The sequence below is a fragment of the Crocodylus porosus genome, unplaced genomic scaffold (genome assembly GCF_001723895.1).
Source record: "Crocodylus porosus isolate Cpor-Errol unplaced genomic scaffold, CroPor_comp1, whole genome shotgun sequence".
Classification (NCBI taxonomy): Eukaryota; Metazoa; Chordata; order Crocodylia; family Crocodylidae; genus Crocodylus; species Crocodylus porosus.
The window spans coordinates 123,710,367-123,731,899 of record NW_017728943.1 but is presented as its reverse complement, the minus strand read 5'-3'; the positions used below and the strand labels follow the sequence as shown (position 1 = coordinate 123,731,899).

At 38.8% G+C, this 21,533-nt stretch overlaps 1 protein-coding gene across 3 annotated transcripts; it reads right to left on the bottom strand.

The window, feature by feature from the left end:
- Positions 1 to 751: 751 nt before the first annotated feature.
- FBXO30 (F-box protein 30) lies at positions 752 to 15,854 on the bottom strand. 3 transcript variants are annotated; one of them, XM_019550126.1, is made up of 5 exons: positions 15,732 to 15,854; positions 11,387 to 11,461; positions 4,599 to 6,699; positions 3,209 to 3,341; positions 752 to 1,504 (listed from the first exon to the last, which is right to left on the bottom strand). In XM_019550126.1, exons 2-5 carry the CDS (start codon positions 11,401 to 11,403, stop codon positions 1,440 to 1,442), a joined length of 2,316 nt encoding a protein of 771 aa, XP_019405671.1. In that variant the 5' UTR covers positions 11,404 to 11,461; positions 15,732 to 15,854; the 3' UTR covers positions 752 to 1,439. The 3 variants fall into 3 exon arrangements, with proteins under 3 accessions (XP_019405671.1, XP_019405670.1, XP_019405672.1); XM_019550125.1 differs by having other exon boundaries at positions 752 to 3,341; XM_019550127.1 differs by lacking the exon at positions 11,387 to 11,461 and having other exon boundaries at positions 752 to 3,341.
- Positions 15,855 to 21,533: the final 5,679 nt, after the last annotated feature.

The window sequence follows — 21,533 nt, the reverse complement described above, 5'->3', positions numbered from 1 at the left end:
CAATTTAAGTCTTTCCAATTCTTCTTCCAGTAGCTCCTCCAGTTTGAACTACTCACTCTTCAAAATTGAACACTTCATAGTACTCTGCTTGACAGACTTCAGACAGGAGCTTTGAAAATGGGGATAGGGCATAGTTGCCAGAATCTCCAGCATCATCACCTGATTGTATTGCACTGTCATGACTGCTTTTTTCCCTTGATGCTTCAAAAATCCATGGAATCCTGCCCTCCACAAGATGATCAGAGATTGTCCAACACATTTTCTAAATGTGCTGAAAACACAAATCAATCTAAATCTTCTCCATGACACAGTGGCAAAGTCCATACAGCTTAGAAAGACTGTCCTGCTGAAATTAGTTATCAAAATGATTGTATAGAAATATACATGGCAAAAGACATTACAAGCATTTTAAAACACCACCCTGATAACTTAGTCAAATAATTAGTCCTCTAGAATATGCTTATGCAGGAAGAACCCCAAAAGAAAACACAAATAAATACAGGCCACAGTGTGGAAAATCTAGTTGAGGGAACTAGTGTAAAATTAGCAATCTTCAGGAATTTAACATGAAGTATGTTTACATATTGTATAACTTGTGATAGCAATCAAAAGTTTAACATAAATTCCCCTATGGTAATTTGATTTTAAGAATACCCAATAATGCAATCAAATAGCAAGCCACAGAATTCTATATTTAAATACTGAAGGAACTGTCTAGAAGCTTGATTAAAAAACAAACAAACCATGTTCATACCAAATAAAGAGAAACTCCAATTGTTTTTATTAGATTTTAACAGACATTGCAAAAATATTGCATGATTTAAAACAATATTTTAAACAAGGTAGTAATGTGGCATCAGATAAAAGACAAAGAATGGAACAGCTATGTAAGCTATAAGGGAAATACAAGGGAACCACGTGATATGGAAAATGAGAGGTATATTTTTAAAATCCAAGGGCAAATATGAACAAGCAGCCAAGTTTTGACAGACTGACTACATACCACTGATGTTTTACAAACTGCATAGCAGTGTAAAATAAACGTTTTTATCCTAACTATGTATTGTATTCCTGCATCTGGAACAGTTTACAAGGCAAAGATTTTGTTTACAGCATTGATATTTTAATAGCTCTGGATTTTCATAAAAATAAAAAGTAACACAATGAAAAAGCTAGTATCTACATTCGAAAACAAAAGTGCATGTATTGAAAACGTAGCATTATCTTCAAGAAGAGGAAATATTTAGTATTCAAAACACCTATTTTAACAAATGAGGACAACGGATGGTGCTTTAGATGCATAGTTGCACTGTGTTACAGGCTAAATTCAGTCAACATGAGCTCCTGCAATTGCGGTACCCTCCTCTCTCTAGACACCAAGAACACCTTTTCCCAGCCCAGTTCTCCTATAAAAATCATGACTCTGATTTACCTATTCTTTAAAAAGAAGATGCTGGCTGGACAGTCTGGGTTCTTCCACTCTGACAACTCCGGTTTCTCCTACCTGTACCGGAGAGATACAGAACTGAAGTTTATTTCTCAACAGTTTTACCATATGGCATTGCAGAACTGGATTTGTTTTCTTTCTGGAGCATCCTTAGCATTCTGGACAGGGAAAGGCAGCTATTGTTTAGCTGGATTGGACCCAGCATGGGAAACACACACATACTGCAATTGTGAACTGTTGCCAGGGTAGCCATAAACAAGTGTCTAGTACAGAAATTACAAGCTTTAAATCTAGTCATTTCTGTAAACATCCTCCTTTCAATAGTTTCTTGTTTTTCCTAAAGTGGAAATATATACTGTATTTCATTGTTCCAAACACTGGTCTATCTGCTTAGCGTGCAGCACAGTTATTAAATGCAACAGGCTAGCAACACCCACACCAATTCAAACAAGTCTGAAAGTCACTTTGAGATGAGCTATGGCAGTTTTGCTATTATGAGGGCATTTTTCATAGCATGTGTTTCCTGTTCATAAATGCTATACAAGTTCTCTCATGGAAGACAGAGGAAACAATTAGGAATTGTTTATTTAGTCAAATATGCGGGTGAACACGCATTTAAGATATGCCTTATGCAATTAATGGATTCTGTCTCATCTTATGAAGATGATACATTTTGATACTCTTAGGCAACTTAAAATGCCCCCCCAGTAAGAGTAGCATTTTATTGACAAATTAACAGAAAGACAGTATCTTACACAATGCCATAAAACAAGTAAAGCCCTTTCATTAGCTGCATTTTAAATCTACAGTTGTTCATTACACACTTCCAATTCCTGACTAGAAATAGTTTCGTTGAAGCATTTTCTCCTTTGCCAACTATAGGAGCAGGGGAATTGGAAAACTATTTTAACTCAAATGCCAATCTAGGTGTACATCAAGGGCTAATATTTCATGGTTTTAACTAACAGTTTTGCTGCCAAAAGTGAAATAATAGTTCCTAAGGCAAGCAACCTTTGCTGACTGTTCAAAAGGAAGTTGTGCTAAAAATTAATCTGCTGTAAATCAGAGTTCACTAGATGATTGCTACAATTTTAAAAAAATGCACATCCTAGGTCACTTGTGTGTTAGCTAGGAAGAGCACTAGAATACTGATTATATTTTAAGAAAACTTCACAGATATGCCTAAAAAATTATGCATTTGTCTGAGACACCTTTACAAAGTTTTGGATTATTTTCAATTTTTGAATATTTAGATCATAACTTGTTAAAAAAAGTCCAAATGCATAAAGTGTGTTTGGTCAGGAACTTTTCTCTCTACAATTCAAAGTTTTGCATCTGAATGTGCAGATCTTTTAAAGACTGTTTCTGAAAAGCTATTAATTCAACAGAACATGGGGACCAGTGGATCAGAAAACACACCTTAGGGATTTTTTAAAAATTATATAAGTTAGATAAAACTACCCTGTCCAGCAAGTTCCATTTTTTTTTTTCAAACATTAAGGCAACTTCCATTACTTTCAACTAATCAACGTTATAAAAAATAAATGTCACTTCAAAACCTTATATACATAGTGACAGAGTAGATTTAACTAGAAATTATCTTTAGTACATTAATAAAGTGTCACGTAATATTACACAGAGGTTATATCAGGTGCTTGAGTGTATGTGCAAGTGGAGTGACTTCTTAAATTTAAAGTACAGGTTTCAAGACAGATCGTAGTGAACGTCCTTCTTTAGTAAGTTCTCGTGTTACACACATACATGGCAATGGGACAGCCTCTTCCCTTCTCTCCACAGCATTATAACTGCATTTTTTCAAGTGGTCTGCCATGCTCACGATGTCAGCAAATTTCCACTCGTTCACAGTACAAAAGGCTGTACTGAATCGCCACACCTGGAAAACAAGTTATACTTGGCATCAAACTGGCTTATTTTATAGAGACTCAGACTTGCAACAGCAAATACTTCATTTTGTAATAGAGTAGTTTGCTCTACCTAAAATCAACATTACCACTTCTTACTGACCACTAGTTCCAATCAGTTTGAACCCGTCTATATTTCAGATTCAGTTTCCCATCTGACTCTGTAGGGTGAGCATTAAAGATGAGTAAAAACCATAATTTAATTTGTAAACTGACTATATTTTATCAGGCAATTACAGGACAAAATACAGGCATGACTTTGAGTGACAGTGAGGACCTGACTGTCAGACATGCTGAGATTCTACAATTCCAAATACAGCAAAAGGAAGTTGTAAGCATTCTGCACTTCTGAAAACGTAGCTGCTAAGTTACATACCTCATATACTTTACTTGAATGTCTGCTTGTACCAAGTCCTGCGACCATCACACCAAGACCTCGACGTGTATGCTTAAGCAAGAGTACGGAGGAGTATAGGCTGCCCAAGACCTACCATCTTCGCTTTAGATCATTGAGACAGAATCCAAAGGCCAAACCAAGTCCAGACACTTAGTGCCTCAATGGTAGTAGCTTTTATCAGACAGCAACAAATAAGAATGGCTGCTGACTGCCTAACACACCAGCAAAGGTGCTTTTGCTAGGGTGATGTCTCTTAGCTGCCAAAAAGTCCCATGGTTGCAACACTGGTATTTTATAGGAGCTACACCACAACATGCAGGCCCACCAGTCAGATGCAGTTTATGGTCATACCCAGGACCAATTAAGGCATTAAATACAATGATAAGAGATGGCTTATAACTATGTGAAATGTACTTTCCTCTCTTTGAGATGTCTAATGCCACAAATGAAATTCCCAGTTTCACACAAATTAACTGCAAATAAAGCCACAGCAGCAGACAAATATTGAGAAATTTAAAGTTTTTTCTCCACTGCTACAAATCTATTATTTTACATATTTTCATGGCAAAAAGACAGAGGTTAGCTCAAATCCTACTCCCTGCCACTGCTAGAAATATGGTGAATGTGTACAAAAGTTAATAGCTGGTTAAAGTAGAACCTTTTTTTCAAGAAGGCTCATGGAATACAAGGGATTCCAAAGGCTGTCTTTTCCCAGAGACATCATGTCAAACAGTAAAACATACTACTAAGTTACAGAATATATATACAAATATTTGGCCCATTTAACAGCTTTTTTCCATCCATCCCCACTCCCTACAAAAAATTAAGTTACCTTTTCTTTTAATTGCCATGAAGAACTTCCATCTGGATACCTTCTCTTTTCCCAAAGCAGTATGACCATACCACGTGCCTGAAGCAAACTTCCACATACATCTCGCATTAATCGTGACACTCTTGAAAGCTGACACAAACTAAAGCCATCTAGAAAACCAGCAATATGTTGTAGAACTTCAAAAGGAAGACTACTCAGATGGTCATTACGCAGTCCAATGATGCAGCTTTTAGCTGGTTCAACTAATACCGTAGATATGCAAGGCTGAACTCCAAATGACCTTAAATGGCGGTCATGTATAATCTTTGCCCCTTGCGTTGAAGGGCAAAATCTACGTTGAGAGTATGTACACCCATAATATGCCAAAGGACACCTCTGTTCCATCCAGCCATTAAGGCCAGCATGAATGTCACCATGCACATTCTTAAAATGTGAAGAAAATTCATTTCTCCTAAACAACTGTCCACAAACAAATGTAAACATTGAACGCTGTTTTGTTTGGTATCTAGCGACACATTCCAGTACTAAGTCCAGTCCAAGTGTTTGGAAAGGACTTGGATTTGAGAGCTGTGGGTTGGCATGATCACATGCAGAAGCTGATGCTATTTCCCCTACCATTGTATTAGTGGCTAATATTGCAGAAGGAAGAGAGAACGTTTGAGTTCCAAAGTCAACATGATATCCATCGACAATGCGACTATCAGATATTCCCCTTCCACCAGGAGAGTCTCCCAAACAAAACAACAAAGCTGCTGTGATTAGATCTATGCCCTGAAGACCCATAGGGTCTTCTGTTATTTCCAAATCTGAGGTATCAACAGCTTTGTCTTCTTTTGGCGTGGACCAATAGTGGTGAACAAGGAAACTGTACGATCGATGCTTCATTAAAGAAAACACGTCCACATTTCGCAATCTTTCTTGCTCTACTTGTCTTTCTAACATCTCTTCTTCACTAACATTACGGGGTGGTAGCAGTATATGACTAACAGTGCCATTAAGCAAGCTGTCTGGTGGTATTACTTCTCTAAGCTGTTGTGTTGCTACAGAAAAAGAGCTGCAAGTCTTCAATGCTCCATCATCAGAAGATGCAATACATTCACCATTTGCTACATTACATGATTTTGAATCAGATATATCAAGAATTTCATTCTGGTCCAACACCTCTGCACTTACGTTTTCCAAATGGAAGCCATTACACAGCCCTGAAGAATTATTAAGATTCAAATTCAAGTCATGTTTTTGTACTAAATCGTAACAAAAATCACTCGAGCCATTTTGTTCTGACTGTGAACTTTGACTCAAGACATCAAAGTCAATTCCACCAACTGCTCCTAGATTATCCTCATCTAGATATTCATGGGCTGACTTTTCACTCTGCATACTTCCATTAAAAGTTTGTTCTTTAATTTGGATATCTTCTTTTATCTCATATGGAGAGATGCAGAGTCTTGAACTTAACATGCTTATATCTCTTGTAGCAGTGTTCAGGATATCTAATGCAGCAGCTAAACTCTTTGTTGTTTCTACAGTAGCTTGATAAAGTGCACTATAAGAATCTTCATCAGCAGGCAGTAAGCCATTTGAAAGTGTTGCAGCAGGGGTACTTGATTTAACTGAAGGTTGTTCTCTGGGTTCTGGTATTTGACTGGCTGTTTTTGACATCATTGTTGCTACCTTGAGGGATTCTAAAAGCATTCGCTGGTCCTGAAGGGCTAAAGCCATATCTAGCTGTTCCACTTCATCAACATCTCTACTTAGATTTTCATAAGATTTCCGATCTGCATAACTGACAGGCCATCTATTCCATTCCATAGTACAACATACTACACTTGCAGGACACATCTCTAGATGTTCAGCAATTTTGTTTCGGGCTACAATAAAAGGACATCCAAAGCCACTATTCAAACAAGGCACTCTTTCAAGCGGACATAAAATGCGATGTTCTTCAGCTTTGCATGAATGAAAAACTGCTCCACAAACCAAGGGGCAGCCAATCAAGTCACAGGAAACCCCAGTCTCTGGTCTGGTCATGCAACGCCGACTGATGCAATTTACACAGTGTAAATGCTGCTGAAGTTCCTCCATGTCTGCAAGCCCAGCTCTGAGTAAGAAGAGAAAGGAGACAAAAAAAATTAATGTTAGCTGACCTAAGCAATTCATTCAATATAAAAAAAACATTCAATATGTTAGCTGACCAAAGTAATTATTTATCGTTTATTTATGTTCTTGGTCTATAATATATACACAATACAAATGAACAACATACTGATTACTACCTATTATTACAGGAACAAACATACAATTTAAAGCCTCCTTTCTCCCCAAAAAGTTCCAGGCAGCAATTAGGGTTACTCACTTGTACTAGAGCTCTTCAAGATGAACTTGGTACCTTTACATACTTGGGAACGTGGGCTGTAGAGACCTGATAGAAGAACGTTTATAACAGTACCCACCAGAATGCTTTTGCACCTTTTTTTACTTCTGAGGATGAGTCTATACATTCTAAAGCCCTAATAATAAATTATAAATTAGGACTGTCACAACAACAGGAAGGTGGAGAGAGTGTGAATGTGCAGAGTCTATCTCCAAGAACTCTGGTTACGAGTGAATAGAAAGGTGGCTAGTTTAAAAAAACAAAACAAAACCACACACAAATGCTGGAGGGGTGGGGAAGGTCTGGGGGCCTGATGTGGCCCCGAGCCATTTATCCAGTCTACAGATCAGTGTTGCATCACCAGGTGAGTTTAACACCACTGACGTAACCTCCTTAGTGTTCAGATTGTTTAGTGACTTTCTGAACATTTTTTTAAGGAGAAAGCAAAAGGTCTTGGCATCCAACATTTGGAGTTTCATTTCATGAAACTCCATGATAATGGGTTCTGGGGAAAATTACTGGCAGAGATATTGACCAAGACGGAAAATTTTACTTGGATAAAAATTTAGAGTGGAGATGGAAAACAGATATGTCCTGCAGAAAACCAGATGTTATGGATAACAGTGAATGGTGTTTTGATCAATGAGTCAAAGATGACATTCATTCAGATGTTCAAATGCAGGCTTCCTAACATGAATATGGGCAAAACTGATGTCCCAAGACTGATCTGGTTCACTGTTGGATACCTCTTTGCTAATGTCTTTACCATGCTATTACTACTTCCAGAATGAATCATTGGCTAAAAAACCAGAGGGTTTAACCGATGGTGCCTCCTAAAATAGTCAGCTTAGAAACCTGTTGAAAACCACATGGGGTAAAAGGCTATAGGCTGTGCACTATGAAGAAGAGTATCCTTTTCCCAAGAAAGTTGGTCATTTTTTATAGGTGACCAATTCAGGGAACAATGAACAAGAGGTTCGACCTCTTAAATACTGGCTTCTTCCCTTCTGATCCACTGCAGGACCCATAAAGAAAAAAGAAAAATATTTTTATAACACTAGAATGAGCTAGCCAGGCTAACTAAAATCTAGCTAACACACTGAAACTTTGCCAAGATTGATCCATCACAGATCCAATCTGGAGAGGTTCTTGGTCTGCTGCCATAGTCATCCCTTTTAGAGGCCTCCTTCAGAACATGCAGGCACCCCAAGGGTAAGGGCACTTGCCTGGAACAGGCCATCAAGATTGCACTGCCAGTACCTCCCAAGAGTAGGCATACATGATGGCTTATTGAAGAAGTTAAGTTAGTTTAAAGCACATCTCAAATAAAATCTGTGGGCTGGCAATGTCCAAGGCACTTTTCTCATGGCTAAGTCTGGTATAGCAGTCTTTCTGTCTATTACCCTTTGTACATGTTAGCTTACACTGTCACCCCACTCAGGGAAACAAAAAGCAAATTCATTCTCTTAAGTTCTCCTTCTGCAACAGGGGGAAAATAAAGACCCATACTCTCTTCTGAATTCCAGCCCAAGGCCAGGCATTAAGTACCTACCTTCCCTGGTTTGCCTTCTTTCTATCTTCCCTGCTCCGTTGCCTTTTGTCTCCCTACCTTGCTCCTTCCACTGCTTCTTTCAACCTGCATCTCTGAAGCCCCAGATCTTCCACCTGCTTTGCCCCCGTTCTGCAAAGACTGCAGCCTTTATATGACAAGTAGCGGTTAGCAGGCTGCTTGGTCACAGCTGAGGGAAGTAATTGGGCTCAAAATTAAAACATGCTGCACCTTTATGAAAGTCTATGTTCAAAGCTCCAGTGCATGGGACTTTTACTATCCTTTCAGTGCCAGCAAAAACATGCACATTCCAATACGATTAGGCTTGTGCTACTTAGCATTTGTGGGAGCAACAAAGGAATTCTACATGACTGGAGCCTGTTCCAGAATAAAAAGCAGGTCAGATCATGTGACTAGTTTTATTTTGAAGCAGGCCCATTGTACCACATATTGGCACTGAGCACTTGGATTCTTAGTCTGGTACAGAGGGAAGAGGAAACAGCATTCTATTTCTCACCACCATGCCACTTGCATTGTATTTTGAGAGGATATTTCAGCTTCCTTCATTTAATTTGGTTTTATCCTTTTTTTAAAGATATTAATGAGGAATTAATTCAAATTTGAAGAGAAGAAAAAGCCAATTTTTTCTAGACCTTCCCTCTCCTCCTTAAAGCTGTTTACATTCATATATAAACTCATGAAAGATTTTACTGAAAGAACAAGCTAGTAAAAGTAGTTAAAACGAGCTTAAATCACTAGTTTCTTCACAGACTTAAAGGAACAATGTCAGATCCAATTTATCGTCCCGTCAGATTCACTCTACCTCCCCCAAATTAGGTTTTGTAAAAAGTCCGCCTAAAAAAAAACTAAGAATAAAACTGAAATAGTTCCATGTTTGATTTTATTTCACTGGCAAATGAGAATTACTAAGTAGTGTTTCCAGCCTAAACACTGTGGCACTATGCTACTCCAGAAGAACTCTGTAGCACAGGCAATTAGAAATAGACCAAACAAAAGTGAAGCAGATCATTATTATTTCTGTTGTCCAAGCTGAAAGGCAAGTTTTCATACTTTCCATTTTCAGTAACTTAAAGTGCTTTTGTTGCACAGATTTAAAATCTCATTAAATAATTTTTATACAATTCTCTAAGATTTCACATTTTGCCATTAAGAGCAATTTTAATGCCCCTTCTCCAAGTTGCATAACTCAAATGTTTTGCCCACCCCCTCTTCTGAACTCTTCTAACAAAGCAGCGTGTGTTGCACTTGCTAGGCAAAACACAGTGGACTACTCTTTGCATTCTGAAGAGTCTATTTTTATATGTATGCAACAAATTACCTTTTCATCATATTTTCACTAAAATGCAATTTATCAGAGATTTCTTGGACACAACCTACTTTATCCCACAGATTTAGTGCCAACTTTGTAATGGTGTTCTCAAGCATTTTAGGCTTGATGCACCCCTTGGGAAAAGCAAGCTCTTAGTTTTCACTATTTTTTTTTTTTTTTAACTGCAAAAAACAATAATAGAAATTTGTCTGTTGCAAAGAACTCTGAAAGCTCACAACAGGTCAGAAGGTTTTTAACACGATGGATTCCTATCTGAAATCTCTGGGTTCAGCCTCTTTGTACAACAGTGCTAACACTGCGTGGCATCCCACAGTACCTATGAAAGGATCTCATGGCACCCTGGTTGAGAATAACTGGTCTACAGTAATTAAAGTCAAAACATGTTTATTAAACTATCAAAAGGCAAAACTGGGGGCTAGGTTTATTTATTATTCTGCCAAAGTTATTAAAAAAATTACTCCTGCACTTACATGTAAACTAAATACCAGTAAATTAAAATAATCTTTTCCACAGCATTGAAAAATGCATCCTTCCCCGTCTGATACTGCTGAGAAGAAATGGGATTTTTTTTAAATAAAGAAAAATGTATTCCTCTTCTTTCTTCTAGTCCGCCTGGTAGAAGACTAAGATCTCTCGTTCCCAGCCCAGGCAGTAAAGCAACTTGCAAATCGTTTCTACTTTTGAACCAAACAGAGAAAGAACTAAATGGCAGAATTCCATAAAAAGATGGTCTTTTTGCAAGATTATCCCTTACAGCTCATTTCCAAGCTCAAAAGGTAAGTTTTTTCTTGACTATTTTTCATGCCTGCTTACCAAACAAAAACAGTCTTACTAACATGTTCTAATTTTCACTGACAACTCTGCACATCAAGGTGAGGAGGAAAAAATGAGGAGCAAGGAAGAGATGGGCTTCTGATGAAAGGCAAGTATTATTTCTGAGGTAGCAATAATATCAATGAGATAGTTGAGGAAGATTGTATTGCTCCTCTCTACTTGGGAGAAGAGATAGAAACTTGTATTGTCTCAACAGTTATTTTAAAAGGGAAGCATGGAAGGGCCCCACATATGCTGAACTTCTTCAGATCTTGGGTGCAGGCCCGTGCAGATTCAGATTCACAAGGGGTGGGTATGGCCAAACTACCTTTGGCCGTGTGGCACATGCATAGTGAAGAGAGCGCACCGTGAATGCAGCACATGGCCAATGGAAGTGTAGTTCCTTGCTGCAATCCTGGATGCCAGTGAACTCTCTCAACTCACCATGTCAGCATGGGCTCCTGCCAGAAACTCTTGAGCTCACCAGCTACTTAGCACAGGCTGTGGCCAGAGCCCAGGCACAGAGCTTCCACACAGCTGTGGAACCCAGGAAGCTGACTGCCACCATAGCTTATCCCCTTTCCCTCTGATGCTAAATTCAGTGTACAGGGTCAGTCTAGCATGGGCGTTGCATGCACCATGTGGGGTCAGGGCTGGTGCATGCAGCACTGGGAAGCCAGTCCAAGACCCACAGGCAGCACCTTGGAGAAGATGACATGACTCCAGAGGCCAGATCAGGATAGCCACCTCTCTTTGACAGCCCTCCATTAGAGAATCTAATAATGTATGCCAAAAAGATATACATATCAGAAATAATCAGTGTCCTCAAAACAACAATTGAATGTACATTTTCTGGGTTCCCAGACTGAAACTTCAAATAGTGCTAGCAGGCACTGTATTAGAGCCAAATTAAACAATGTAATAATTTATATTTATTAACTAAATGCAGTAATAGATGTGAGATTTTATATACATCTGCTTCTTAATATTTGATGCATTTTAAATGTCTCTTCTGTGTCTCATACGTACTTTTTCAATTCTCTCTGTCTTATTAGCGTTTCACAGGCCAGTGTGTAAAGACAAGATCCAATCGTCTCAGAAGCACTTATGCATTTGACTGCTTAAAATCTAGGGGCCTTGCCCCACCAGAGCAATTTACTTTCATCTGCTGTATGTACCTAGAACCCCAACAGTGTCAAAGTGGAGACCTGGGTGCCTCTGAAGTGATCAGTGTAGAGTCCCATAACTGGTGCAGTCTTGTATGCCCTGGCCCAGCCGCAGTGGGTAGAGGGTACTCCCTCAGATCCTATTCTATAACCCCGTGCTAGAATGCTCTCCAAGAAATTGGAGATGAGGGTGTAGTGGTCCACAGGACCCAGTCTTAGAATCCAAGTCTCCATAAATAAGTGATTTTGCCACTAGACTAGTGCGCAAGAAATGGATCTCTGTACCACAAAAGCAGGCCATTTTTACATGTGCATTGGGACGCAGCACCAGATGCTTTAATTAGTGAGTTGCACTAATTAAAACTGCTTGCATGTCCTGTGTATCAGCATCCCCATGCTGAAAAAAAAAAGTCAGTGGGGCTCTGAACTAAAGCTTACTGAACTTGTTCTATTTTAAAGCACCCCCACTGCCATTTTTCCAGCACAGGGTCGCATGGGGACGCTGATACATGCAATGAGCAAGGCTGCTGGAGCACATCTATTTCCACGCTTCAGCAGACTATTAATTCCTGGATTTCCAGTGCATCGGAGCAGGTTCCCCGCATATCTGTAAGAGTCCCTAAATTCCACATATTAAGACTCAAATTGATACAGGATCAAATTGGATCTAGCCATTAAATATTAGTTGCTGTTGCTCTTAACACAGCAACTTAGAATGCTTCTTAGCTGTGCTACTAAAAAACTGCAAATGGAGTCAGTAGACAACACTACAAATTCACCAAAATTCTCTGTGCTGTACAGAGTTTAAACTTGGGAGCATTAGGTGATAAGATTTGTCAGTGGACCATTTAATTTGTAATTTATTATGCAGCACTGGATCTTTTTAGAAGTTCTTTTTATGCATTTATTTTAACTGCTAGTAATTAAAGCAACTTACTGAACACTATTGTCCAGGTAGTTTTTAAAAAGCATTGATAATTTGGGTTTTAAAATGGTTTAATAATAGTTTTAAAGCAACCATAACCTTATCAATATTTTAACACAGTTACGCAGAACACTAATTGTTTAAGTTAAGGTTTATACTTCTTCCAATTACAGAATTCAAGTTTTAAAGCCACATACATTAATTTTAAGAGTACTCAAAATGCTTGAGAGAGACATTACTTGTCACTGTAACACTTTTTAACTTTACAAGTCAGTACTCTATCAATCTCCTTATTTTTACTGTTTTGTCCTTTTCATGACTGGTTTCCCTCATATCTTTCATTTAATCCAGCAAGAAAATGTTTTATTGCGCTTATTTTACATTTAAGAGACTAGTAATTATGAATGTAATGCTACACTTAGCTGAAAACAGGGAGAAAGACCTTATTTAAACACTATACATTAACTTATTTAAAAAAGGCACAGAACGAGGAAGCATTTTCACTAGAGGGCACCTCAACATTTAACCTGATATGAAAGTTGTTCTTTAAATAGTAAAATAAAATTCAAAGAATAAATACTCAAAGAGTAATTATTTACAATGGTGTCAACTGTCTAGAGAAAGGATCAAACATTATCTGAAATTAAAATATATACTGAAAATTATTGATTTATTTTACCTTAGACAAAACTAATTGTGTACTAGTACTTTGGTAAGAAGTTATACGTCAAATCAGTGACTATATCCAGAAAGAACAGCTGTACTTTTCTGGTTATGTAATGTCAGCAACTAGGTTCAGTTCATTTGAGATGCTTAAGTATCCAAGCTTGACTGTTACTAGCAGAGAAAACTAAAAATACATCCAGTTCCAGTGAGGTGACCACTGCTCTCAGAATTTGTAGGATCACTTGATGTTATTGTACATGTAATACAGTCAGCTGACCAAATCTGCCAGAACAAGCTTTGAAAATCTGTCATAATCAAAAGGATTAAAATTCCAGCTGCTACAACCACATGATTTACTCTACCTTAATATTTGTGTTAACACAACAACTGCGTAATAATGGATTTAAACAGTGAGTGCCCAGTATTCCACCAGCAACTCTACCTGCTCTGTTCTACCTGCTAAGCTGCCCTATACATGCACATTTTTTCAAATTCAAAATGGAATGCCTGCATCCCCTCCAATCACATACCCTCAATCTCTTGGGCTATAAACGATTATCTTTTTATCTCAAGTGTTTGGAAATATACACAAACAAACTCAATCCAATCTTTATCTTCTAGTCTTGTATAATCACAGCTGGTAAAAAGACAGCTTTTCCTCCTTGCTATGAGATTATTTTTTTCAGACCAACAATACTTATTTCAGTAGAATCTAAGTTTTTCTCTTCTAAAAAGTTTTTATCACTTACACCTTTGAACATATTTTGCCAACAAAAATAACATGTACGTTGTTGCAGTGAAATCTGGCCAACTTTGTAGGTAAACTGATCTCGTGTTTCTGTTCTTCAAGCTTCATAAACTGCATCCAAAACTGAACAGAATCTGTTCAGAACCCTATGGAGTTACAGATTAACAAATACTTGGGAAAACCATCAGTAGAAGCATCAGGCAATAAGCTGGTCACTGAAGAAAACGGCACTCAAAAAACAAAAGTAGGGACCAAGCTTCCTTTGCATTAGCCAAAAGTTAGCTCTTCCAAAGCAAGATCTAGAAAAAAGCACTATGAAAAGAATCCTGCTCACCTGAAGTGGCTCAAGGACACTGCCAACTTCCTGGCCTGCCCTGCCACCTTTCATGGAAGTCTCTGGCTAGGAAGTTTAACTTTTACTGTTTGAAAGAAAAACTTCCCACCATGTTCTTGAGAGGGTGCATGCATCTGTTGAGAGTAGGTTGACAGATGTGAGAATGAGATGCAAGAAAAAGAAAACAATGGAAACAAAAAAAATTTAGAAAATATCAAAGAAAATATGAGAAGAAGAGACAAAAAAGAAAAGAAGGAGAAGAATAACTGAAGACAATTCAGGAATACATTCACCAGAATTCGTCAGAGGACAAAAAATAAAAGGGGGCCAAAAAACCCCCAACAAAACAAAAACAAGAGAGAATTTTAATTTTATTACTGAATTACTGACAACCAATTTTCAGTAAAACAATGTTGCAGTTAAATACACAACAGAAACCAAACCAATCTGTTCTTAAACTGTGCAATGGCATAGGTATTTTTCATCTCAATTAGTTGGCTCAGATCCTAGGAAAGTAATTGCTGCCTAAGCATTTTTAAATTCTATGTATAAATCGCCACCTCATCCCTCCTACAGACAAAATTTTATTAATTTGTGTCTCAAAGAGGTAGTTATAACCTTACCTGCCGCTATGGCAGCAAAACTATGCTAGTATTTCAAATACGCATTACAGCTAGTCACATTTTTAGTTATAAATAGTTATTAGTAACTAGTTCCTGGGAGTTTTGAGCCCATCCATATTTCACGTTCTAATGAATATTTATACTTCATGCTTCATTTTTCTTTTTTGTGAAAAATGCCTTTTAAAATAGAATTTAAAGAAAAAAAGAAATGAAAAAAAACTGACTGTACTACTTTGCAACTGGACCCTCCTCAGCTGATGCTTTGGTCTCTATAAGAAATCAACTTAATATTGTTTTAAAAATTCAATTATTTCTATGATGGGACTACCTCACGCAAATTCAATTTATGAGCCACCATTTTAAAACAGTGCACTAGGATTCCCTTAGGCTTAGAGTACTTTTGTGACCTATTTTCCATGTAATTTTGACTTCTTATCATAGTACCCAAATGTATGCGCCTTGTAGTGATCCCCCAAACAAGAAGTACAAGGCCTTAATGTACTTTAGGCAACAAGACTTCTACATGCCAATTACACCAGGGAAGGCTATACTTAGTGCATGGTACAGACATAAAAGCATTTTACCTGCTAAGATGGTGACAAAGAAAAGACAGCTAGAGAGCCAGTTGATTTCATGCGTAAAGTCACTACTGAACCTGACCTCACTATGACTCCGTGAGTTTTGCAGACTCTGGAAAAAAAAAAAAAAAAATCAGACATAAAGGCTTCATATCAGACTGTAAGGACCACTCCCTAGGTGCACAATCCTCTAAATAGGACAAGTACCTTATTTGGCAATACAGTAGATTAGACATTTTGCAAAGTTTTACTTGCCCATAAATGGCTAATAATTCTTTCAATGAACAGATAAAATATATTTCATTATCAATCAAGATTGGACATTGTGATCTACACTGATTTTTTTGCACAACATATAGATTTCACCTCTTGGGTAAGTCCAACTTGGATTCTAAGCGATACAGAATGTATTGCATCCTATGTTCATAGCTTCCATTGCTTAATCTAAGAATTTTCATTTTTTGTTCCCATTTAAAAAATTGTCTAGTTTCAGCCTCCACATATTGGAAATTTAAATATCTGCTAGCTATATTAAAGACTCTTCTGGTACCAACAAATATCCTCCCATTATACCTGTACCCGTGGATTGCTAGTAGGCACTTAGGTCCCTGGCAGATATAACACTTAGGATGGGATTAACTAGTAAAGCAGTTCTCAACCTTTTCTACCTTGCATCCCCCATCAACCATTTCGTCAAAAAAAACAAACAAAAAACCTAGTCCCACCATGATAAAAACAAAACCCCACTTTTTCCAAGAAGTATATTTTTATGTTTACATAAATTTTAGTATTATATTAATCATTAATGGAAATTTTAAAATGAGTTGAAGTCCCACCTACATGACCTTTGCGTCCCACTGGTTGAGAAACACTGAACTACTGGGTCATGTTTTAAATAGTAAACCAGCCGCACATTTATTCAGTTACAGTGCAATAAAACAGGGAATAAGCCACAGTTATTACACGCAAAATGAAAGTAAAAACTTTATAGCTGGTTTCCATAGCACCTTTAATTTAATGTATGACCAGCACTCCCAGGCTTGGAAGTGCACCGGAGTCCTTCAAGACTGGCGTAATTGTGATCCTGATCTCACCCTGCATCAGCAGTAGGGCCTGATTAGGATATTATCCCCAAGGCCACAATCATGCCCCCTGCCAAACACATGGGGACACAGCACGAGGCGTGATTGGTGGGATGGTAGATTAGATCCCATTACACCTTCTACTGAATGTTAGCAGCCTTAAGAGAACACTGAATGCTAGTGTGATATTAATACAAAATATGTGACCTAAACAAATGTTTAGATAAACATCACCATCACAACATGGATACTCAGTCATTTTTTAAATGACTACTAGAGAGGAAATATGAACAAAGAGAAAAAAAGATAGCATAGTGGCAGCCTTAACTGGCATTTATTTACAATGACAGACCTTGTCCAATACATGGACATCTCCTATCTTCTCCTAAAATCAGAGATAACCACCACATAAGCTAGTGTGCACCTATATTTATACTTATGAATACAAAGAAATGAATTATTGCACAAGGGCTGACATTTTTGTTTATATAATCAAAATCATAAATAAACTCTCTTGTATATATTTAACTAAGCTCTTAAGATGGTGTTAGCTTAATATTTTAATACAGGCATGCTGTGGTAACAGGGCTGTCAAAACTTTAAGGCTCCTGACCTTTGTTTAATTATACACATCAGACATAATATCTTTATACATTGTTTTAGTTATTTCTGCACAAACTTTCCTGTTCCCATACCAAAATGAGTAACTTTAAAAGCAAGCAAAAAGTGTCCCAAAACAACGTCCCCACTGACTGAGCACTGAAATGCAGGGGCTATATATAAAATATACATTTAATATGGGTAAATGCTCATCTGAACCTGATCACTGTATTTAAATTAACAGTACTAACTCCTCTTAAAGGCTCCAACCTGGACCCTGTGCAAGACACAGCACAAAAAATATACTGTGCTGAGAGAAACTTTTGTCCCAAAAGGGATTACAGTCTATGCCAGGGATGGCCAACCTGCAACATGTGTGTGACAAGTGGCAATCAAGGAGGGAGAAAGAAACAGTAGCAGACAGGGAAGGGACCAAAAACAAAGCAACAAGTTCTGCACTCAGGGAGGATGTGGGCGCACCTGCCAAAAAGGTTGGCCCTCACTGATCTAAGGTTAAGACAGAGGATGGGAAAAGAATATATCATGTGCACATGTAAACTGCAAGATTATCAGAATCATAGAATCACAGGGTTGGAAGAGACATTAAAAAACATCTGGTCCATCTTTCAAAAAGCCCAGTCTCCTCCAAGGAGGAAGGGGGCCTTGTAAACTCAGAGAAGATGTTAAAAACTAAGAATATCAACTTATCCACTTCCAAACACTTCAGTAGTATAAAAACATTCAAATCACTCACATTTCAGTGTTTTTTCCCCAAGCTATTTAAGTTTTAAATCACCAGAATTCTCAGACTACTTTCACTAGTAATTTTTTTCTCATTTGTGGGGACAAGGACAGAGATGTAATTTAAAGCACAGGAAAAAATTAGATACTTTTCTACTGAGCCTTAAAAAAGATACCTTTGAGTTGGACAAATAAGACACTGAGGCCCTGAAAGAATCTGTAAGAATGAACATGTGAGTAATGTTAAAACTGAAGAGCCAAGACATCATATGAATAGTAGGCATATATTTGACAAAACACTGTTGAGTGAATGTTCAAGCACCACATTTTTCAAAACACTCCCCATTTGACAGAACCATCTGTACAAAAACTTGGTAAAAAAATGTATATAAATATTTATGGAACATAAATCAACAATTTGCGATACCATATATCAGGGATGGTCTGGGCAATTATTTGGGCTGGAGGGCCACTTAAGGAGTTTTGGTGAGCTGTTGCAGGCTGGGAAGGAAGGGAGGTGTTGTGGATGGGAGAACAATTGATTGCAGCTCAGCCCAGACCCTTCACTGTCACCACCCTGTAATCCTGGCCCTGACCACCCACTGCAGTCCTATATGCCATCCCTCTCCTGTGTATACGCTGCCCACAGCGATCCCTGGCTGGTCTCCATGGAGACCCCACCCACCACCTGCTTTGTCCAGCATCCCTAAGGGCAGATGAACCAGGGTTCCAGGCAGCAGGGCCAGTGGCAGAGACAATGGCAGCAGCAGCCAGACAGAGGGAGCTACCACCACAGGGGCTGTCGGGAAGCCGAGTTCAGCCTCTGTGCACCCAGGGGCAATGGGACTAGCCACCTGCTCCACAGCCCAGGCTGTCCCTTGCACCTGGACCAGGTGGGGCTGAGAAATCTGTTGTGTACCAGACATAATTCCTCAACAGGCCAGATCTAGCCACATTTGGCCCACCCCTGTCATATATTTACTAATTAAAATATCTTTTCCAAATGCCAGCAGATACATAACTAAGATGTAGTTTCCACAGACTTTAGTTGAAAAGCCCTATCCAAACCCTTTCAAAGACTGGTGACAATAATGACTCAGCTAAAACCAGTGCTTGACTGCTTTATGGCAGTGGTAAATAAAGCACAGCCTTTAAAACAGCGTTATTCATTACTGAAGTGTCACTCAGTTCCCTTACTTCATAGCATTCTGGAAGAACCAGTGACCCTGTATGAGACACACTTTAAAGACACAGATTTGAGACTTCTTAATTACCTGAATTCACTTCAGCTAAGAGCCTGACTTATTAATATATCACTAAAAAAACCCAAAAAACCAGGGGGAGAGAGAATTTTTGGCACTCACGTTAAGGAAAGTTTAAAAATAAGCTGTTGCAACAAGTATCAGTAATTTTCAGTGAGCAACCTGTATCATGAATCTTTAATTTTAAGCTGAAAAATGGGGTGGGGGGAAGGAAGAGGAGGAGGGTTGGTCGGTATAGAAAGCAGTATCTCTCATGCTTGGTTTTTAAATTGCCATTTGACAGAATTCTATTATTCATAGCACCAATTGTGAAATAACTAATTTGCCTTTAGTAAACAGTGTTTTCTACTAAATTATATCCTCTCTATGTATTAAGAAACGTGTATGGCATATTCTTTAGATTCATCAGTACTGGCTAGTATTTCAACATAAAAATATTCAGACACAATGTCAAAATGCTCGTAACAGTAAAAGCCAACTTTAAAAACCTAGTTAATATTAGAGTGCAAAGTCAAACGCTCATAAGCTTGGACGTGTCAGAACTTAGGATGCAGATACAACCTTAATTCAGAGGCCTGTGAATACACAGGATGATGTAGTTAATTTTGTGATTAGATACTTTTGCACAGAACCTCCACTCATTCAGTGCTATGATCAGAGAATGAGACAGCTTGATTAATGAATTTTTATCACCAACTAAAGGCTTCCATACACAACTGATAGCTTTACAACCAACAGCTATTCATTTCTGTATAGTTTTTTCCAGGGTATTTTTCACTGTGGTGTCCGACTGCCTCCCAAAGATGATTCTAGCTCCAGTAAAAGGAGAAAGCATCATTATCCTCATTATACAAACAAGAAACATACTTGCCGGAGGTCATGCTCTCAATTAGTGATATAGGATTAGGACTCCCCCCCAATCTGAAGTTCACCCCCTCTGGCCCATGCTGGCTTAATGACAAAGATACTATATGAGAAAGTAGCCAAAAATGCTTTCTAGTTTACATGGAAACTTTAGTGTTCTGAAAAGATCATTAAAAAAAATCACACAAAAAACAACATATTCAAAGACGACCCAGAAATTCCCTGGACCTGTAGCTGCCAGGTATCCAAGAAGGGACCCTGCATAAGGAAGACTCTGCAAAACCAAAGACCTTAAATACTCATCATATGGGGTTCTGGCATTTTCTAAGCCAGGGGTGTCAATGATACAGCTTGCTGAACATTTATAGGTGCTGCCTATGGGTTTTGGACTGAACACGGCTCTGGGTCTGGCCTGTAGGGCCAGTTTTGGTCACATGCACTGGATCCAGCACACAGGGCCAAGCCTGTGGACCCAATCTGACCCATAGGGGCTGATGAGTTTGGGAGCCCTACTTTCAGCAACCTGTTTCATCAGAAAGTTTCTGACCAGCTATAGATTAAAGTGCTGAGTGCCTCAGCACTTTCAAGCCCCAAGCACCTCCAGTGGGGCACCTAGAGAAGAGAAGAAAATGTAACTAACATTACTGTGGGGGGCTGGACCCAATGATTTTGTAAGGTCCCTCCCAGCCCCTAACATCTATGGATGTAGTGCCTTTCAAAATTCTGCTTTAACATCATCTAGAAAAAGTGTCAGAAAGGCAGGAATGACAGTGCTCTGGCACAGTATTCCCCGGTCTCAGTCATGGGACTACTGTTTATTTCCCTATGAAAAAAGCAGAGAGCCGACAAAACAATCCTCAGTCCCAATTCCTAAATCTTAAACAGAATTCAGTCCCCCCAGGAAACAAAACAGGGCTCCAGCAAACAAAGGAACATGCGATAATGTCGCCCAACTACACACAGGCCTGGAGGCTGTGCCAAGGAGGCAACTCAGAAACTGTGTGGCAGAGACAGCTCGAGCCACGGTGCTCCTGAGTATCCAGCCTCCAGAGGGGAGGCCACTGGCGACACAACGACTGAACACAGCCATTGAACATAGCCGACAGATAAAAAAGGAAACAGGGAGGGGAGCGAGGGCGAAAGGTTAACAAGGGACAGCTCGTCAACGGGGGGAGCCCTCCGCGCCGCACCCCAGGGAGCGAGGCGGGCGCTGCCAGGCCGGGCCGCGCCACCATTTGTTTACTGCGCGGCTGCCAGGC

What these genes read in the sequence shown, in the direction of transcription:
- FBXO30 (XM_019550125.1), bottom strand. An exon ending in CATGGCAATTAAAAGAAAAG is followed by an intron (nt 3,342 to 4,598) that starts GTAACTTAATTT and finishes CTTGTTTTCCAG; the next exon opens with GTGTGGCGATTCAGTACAGC.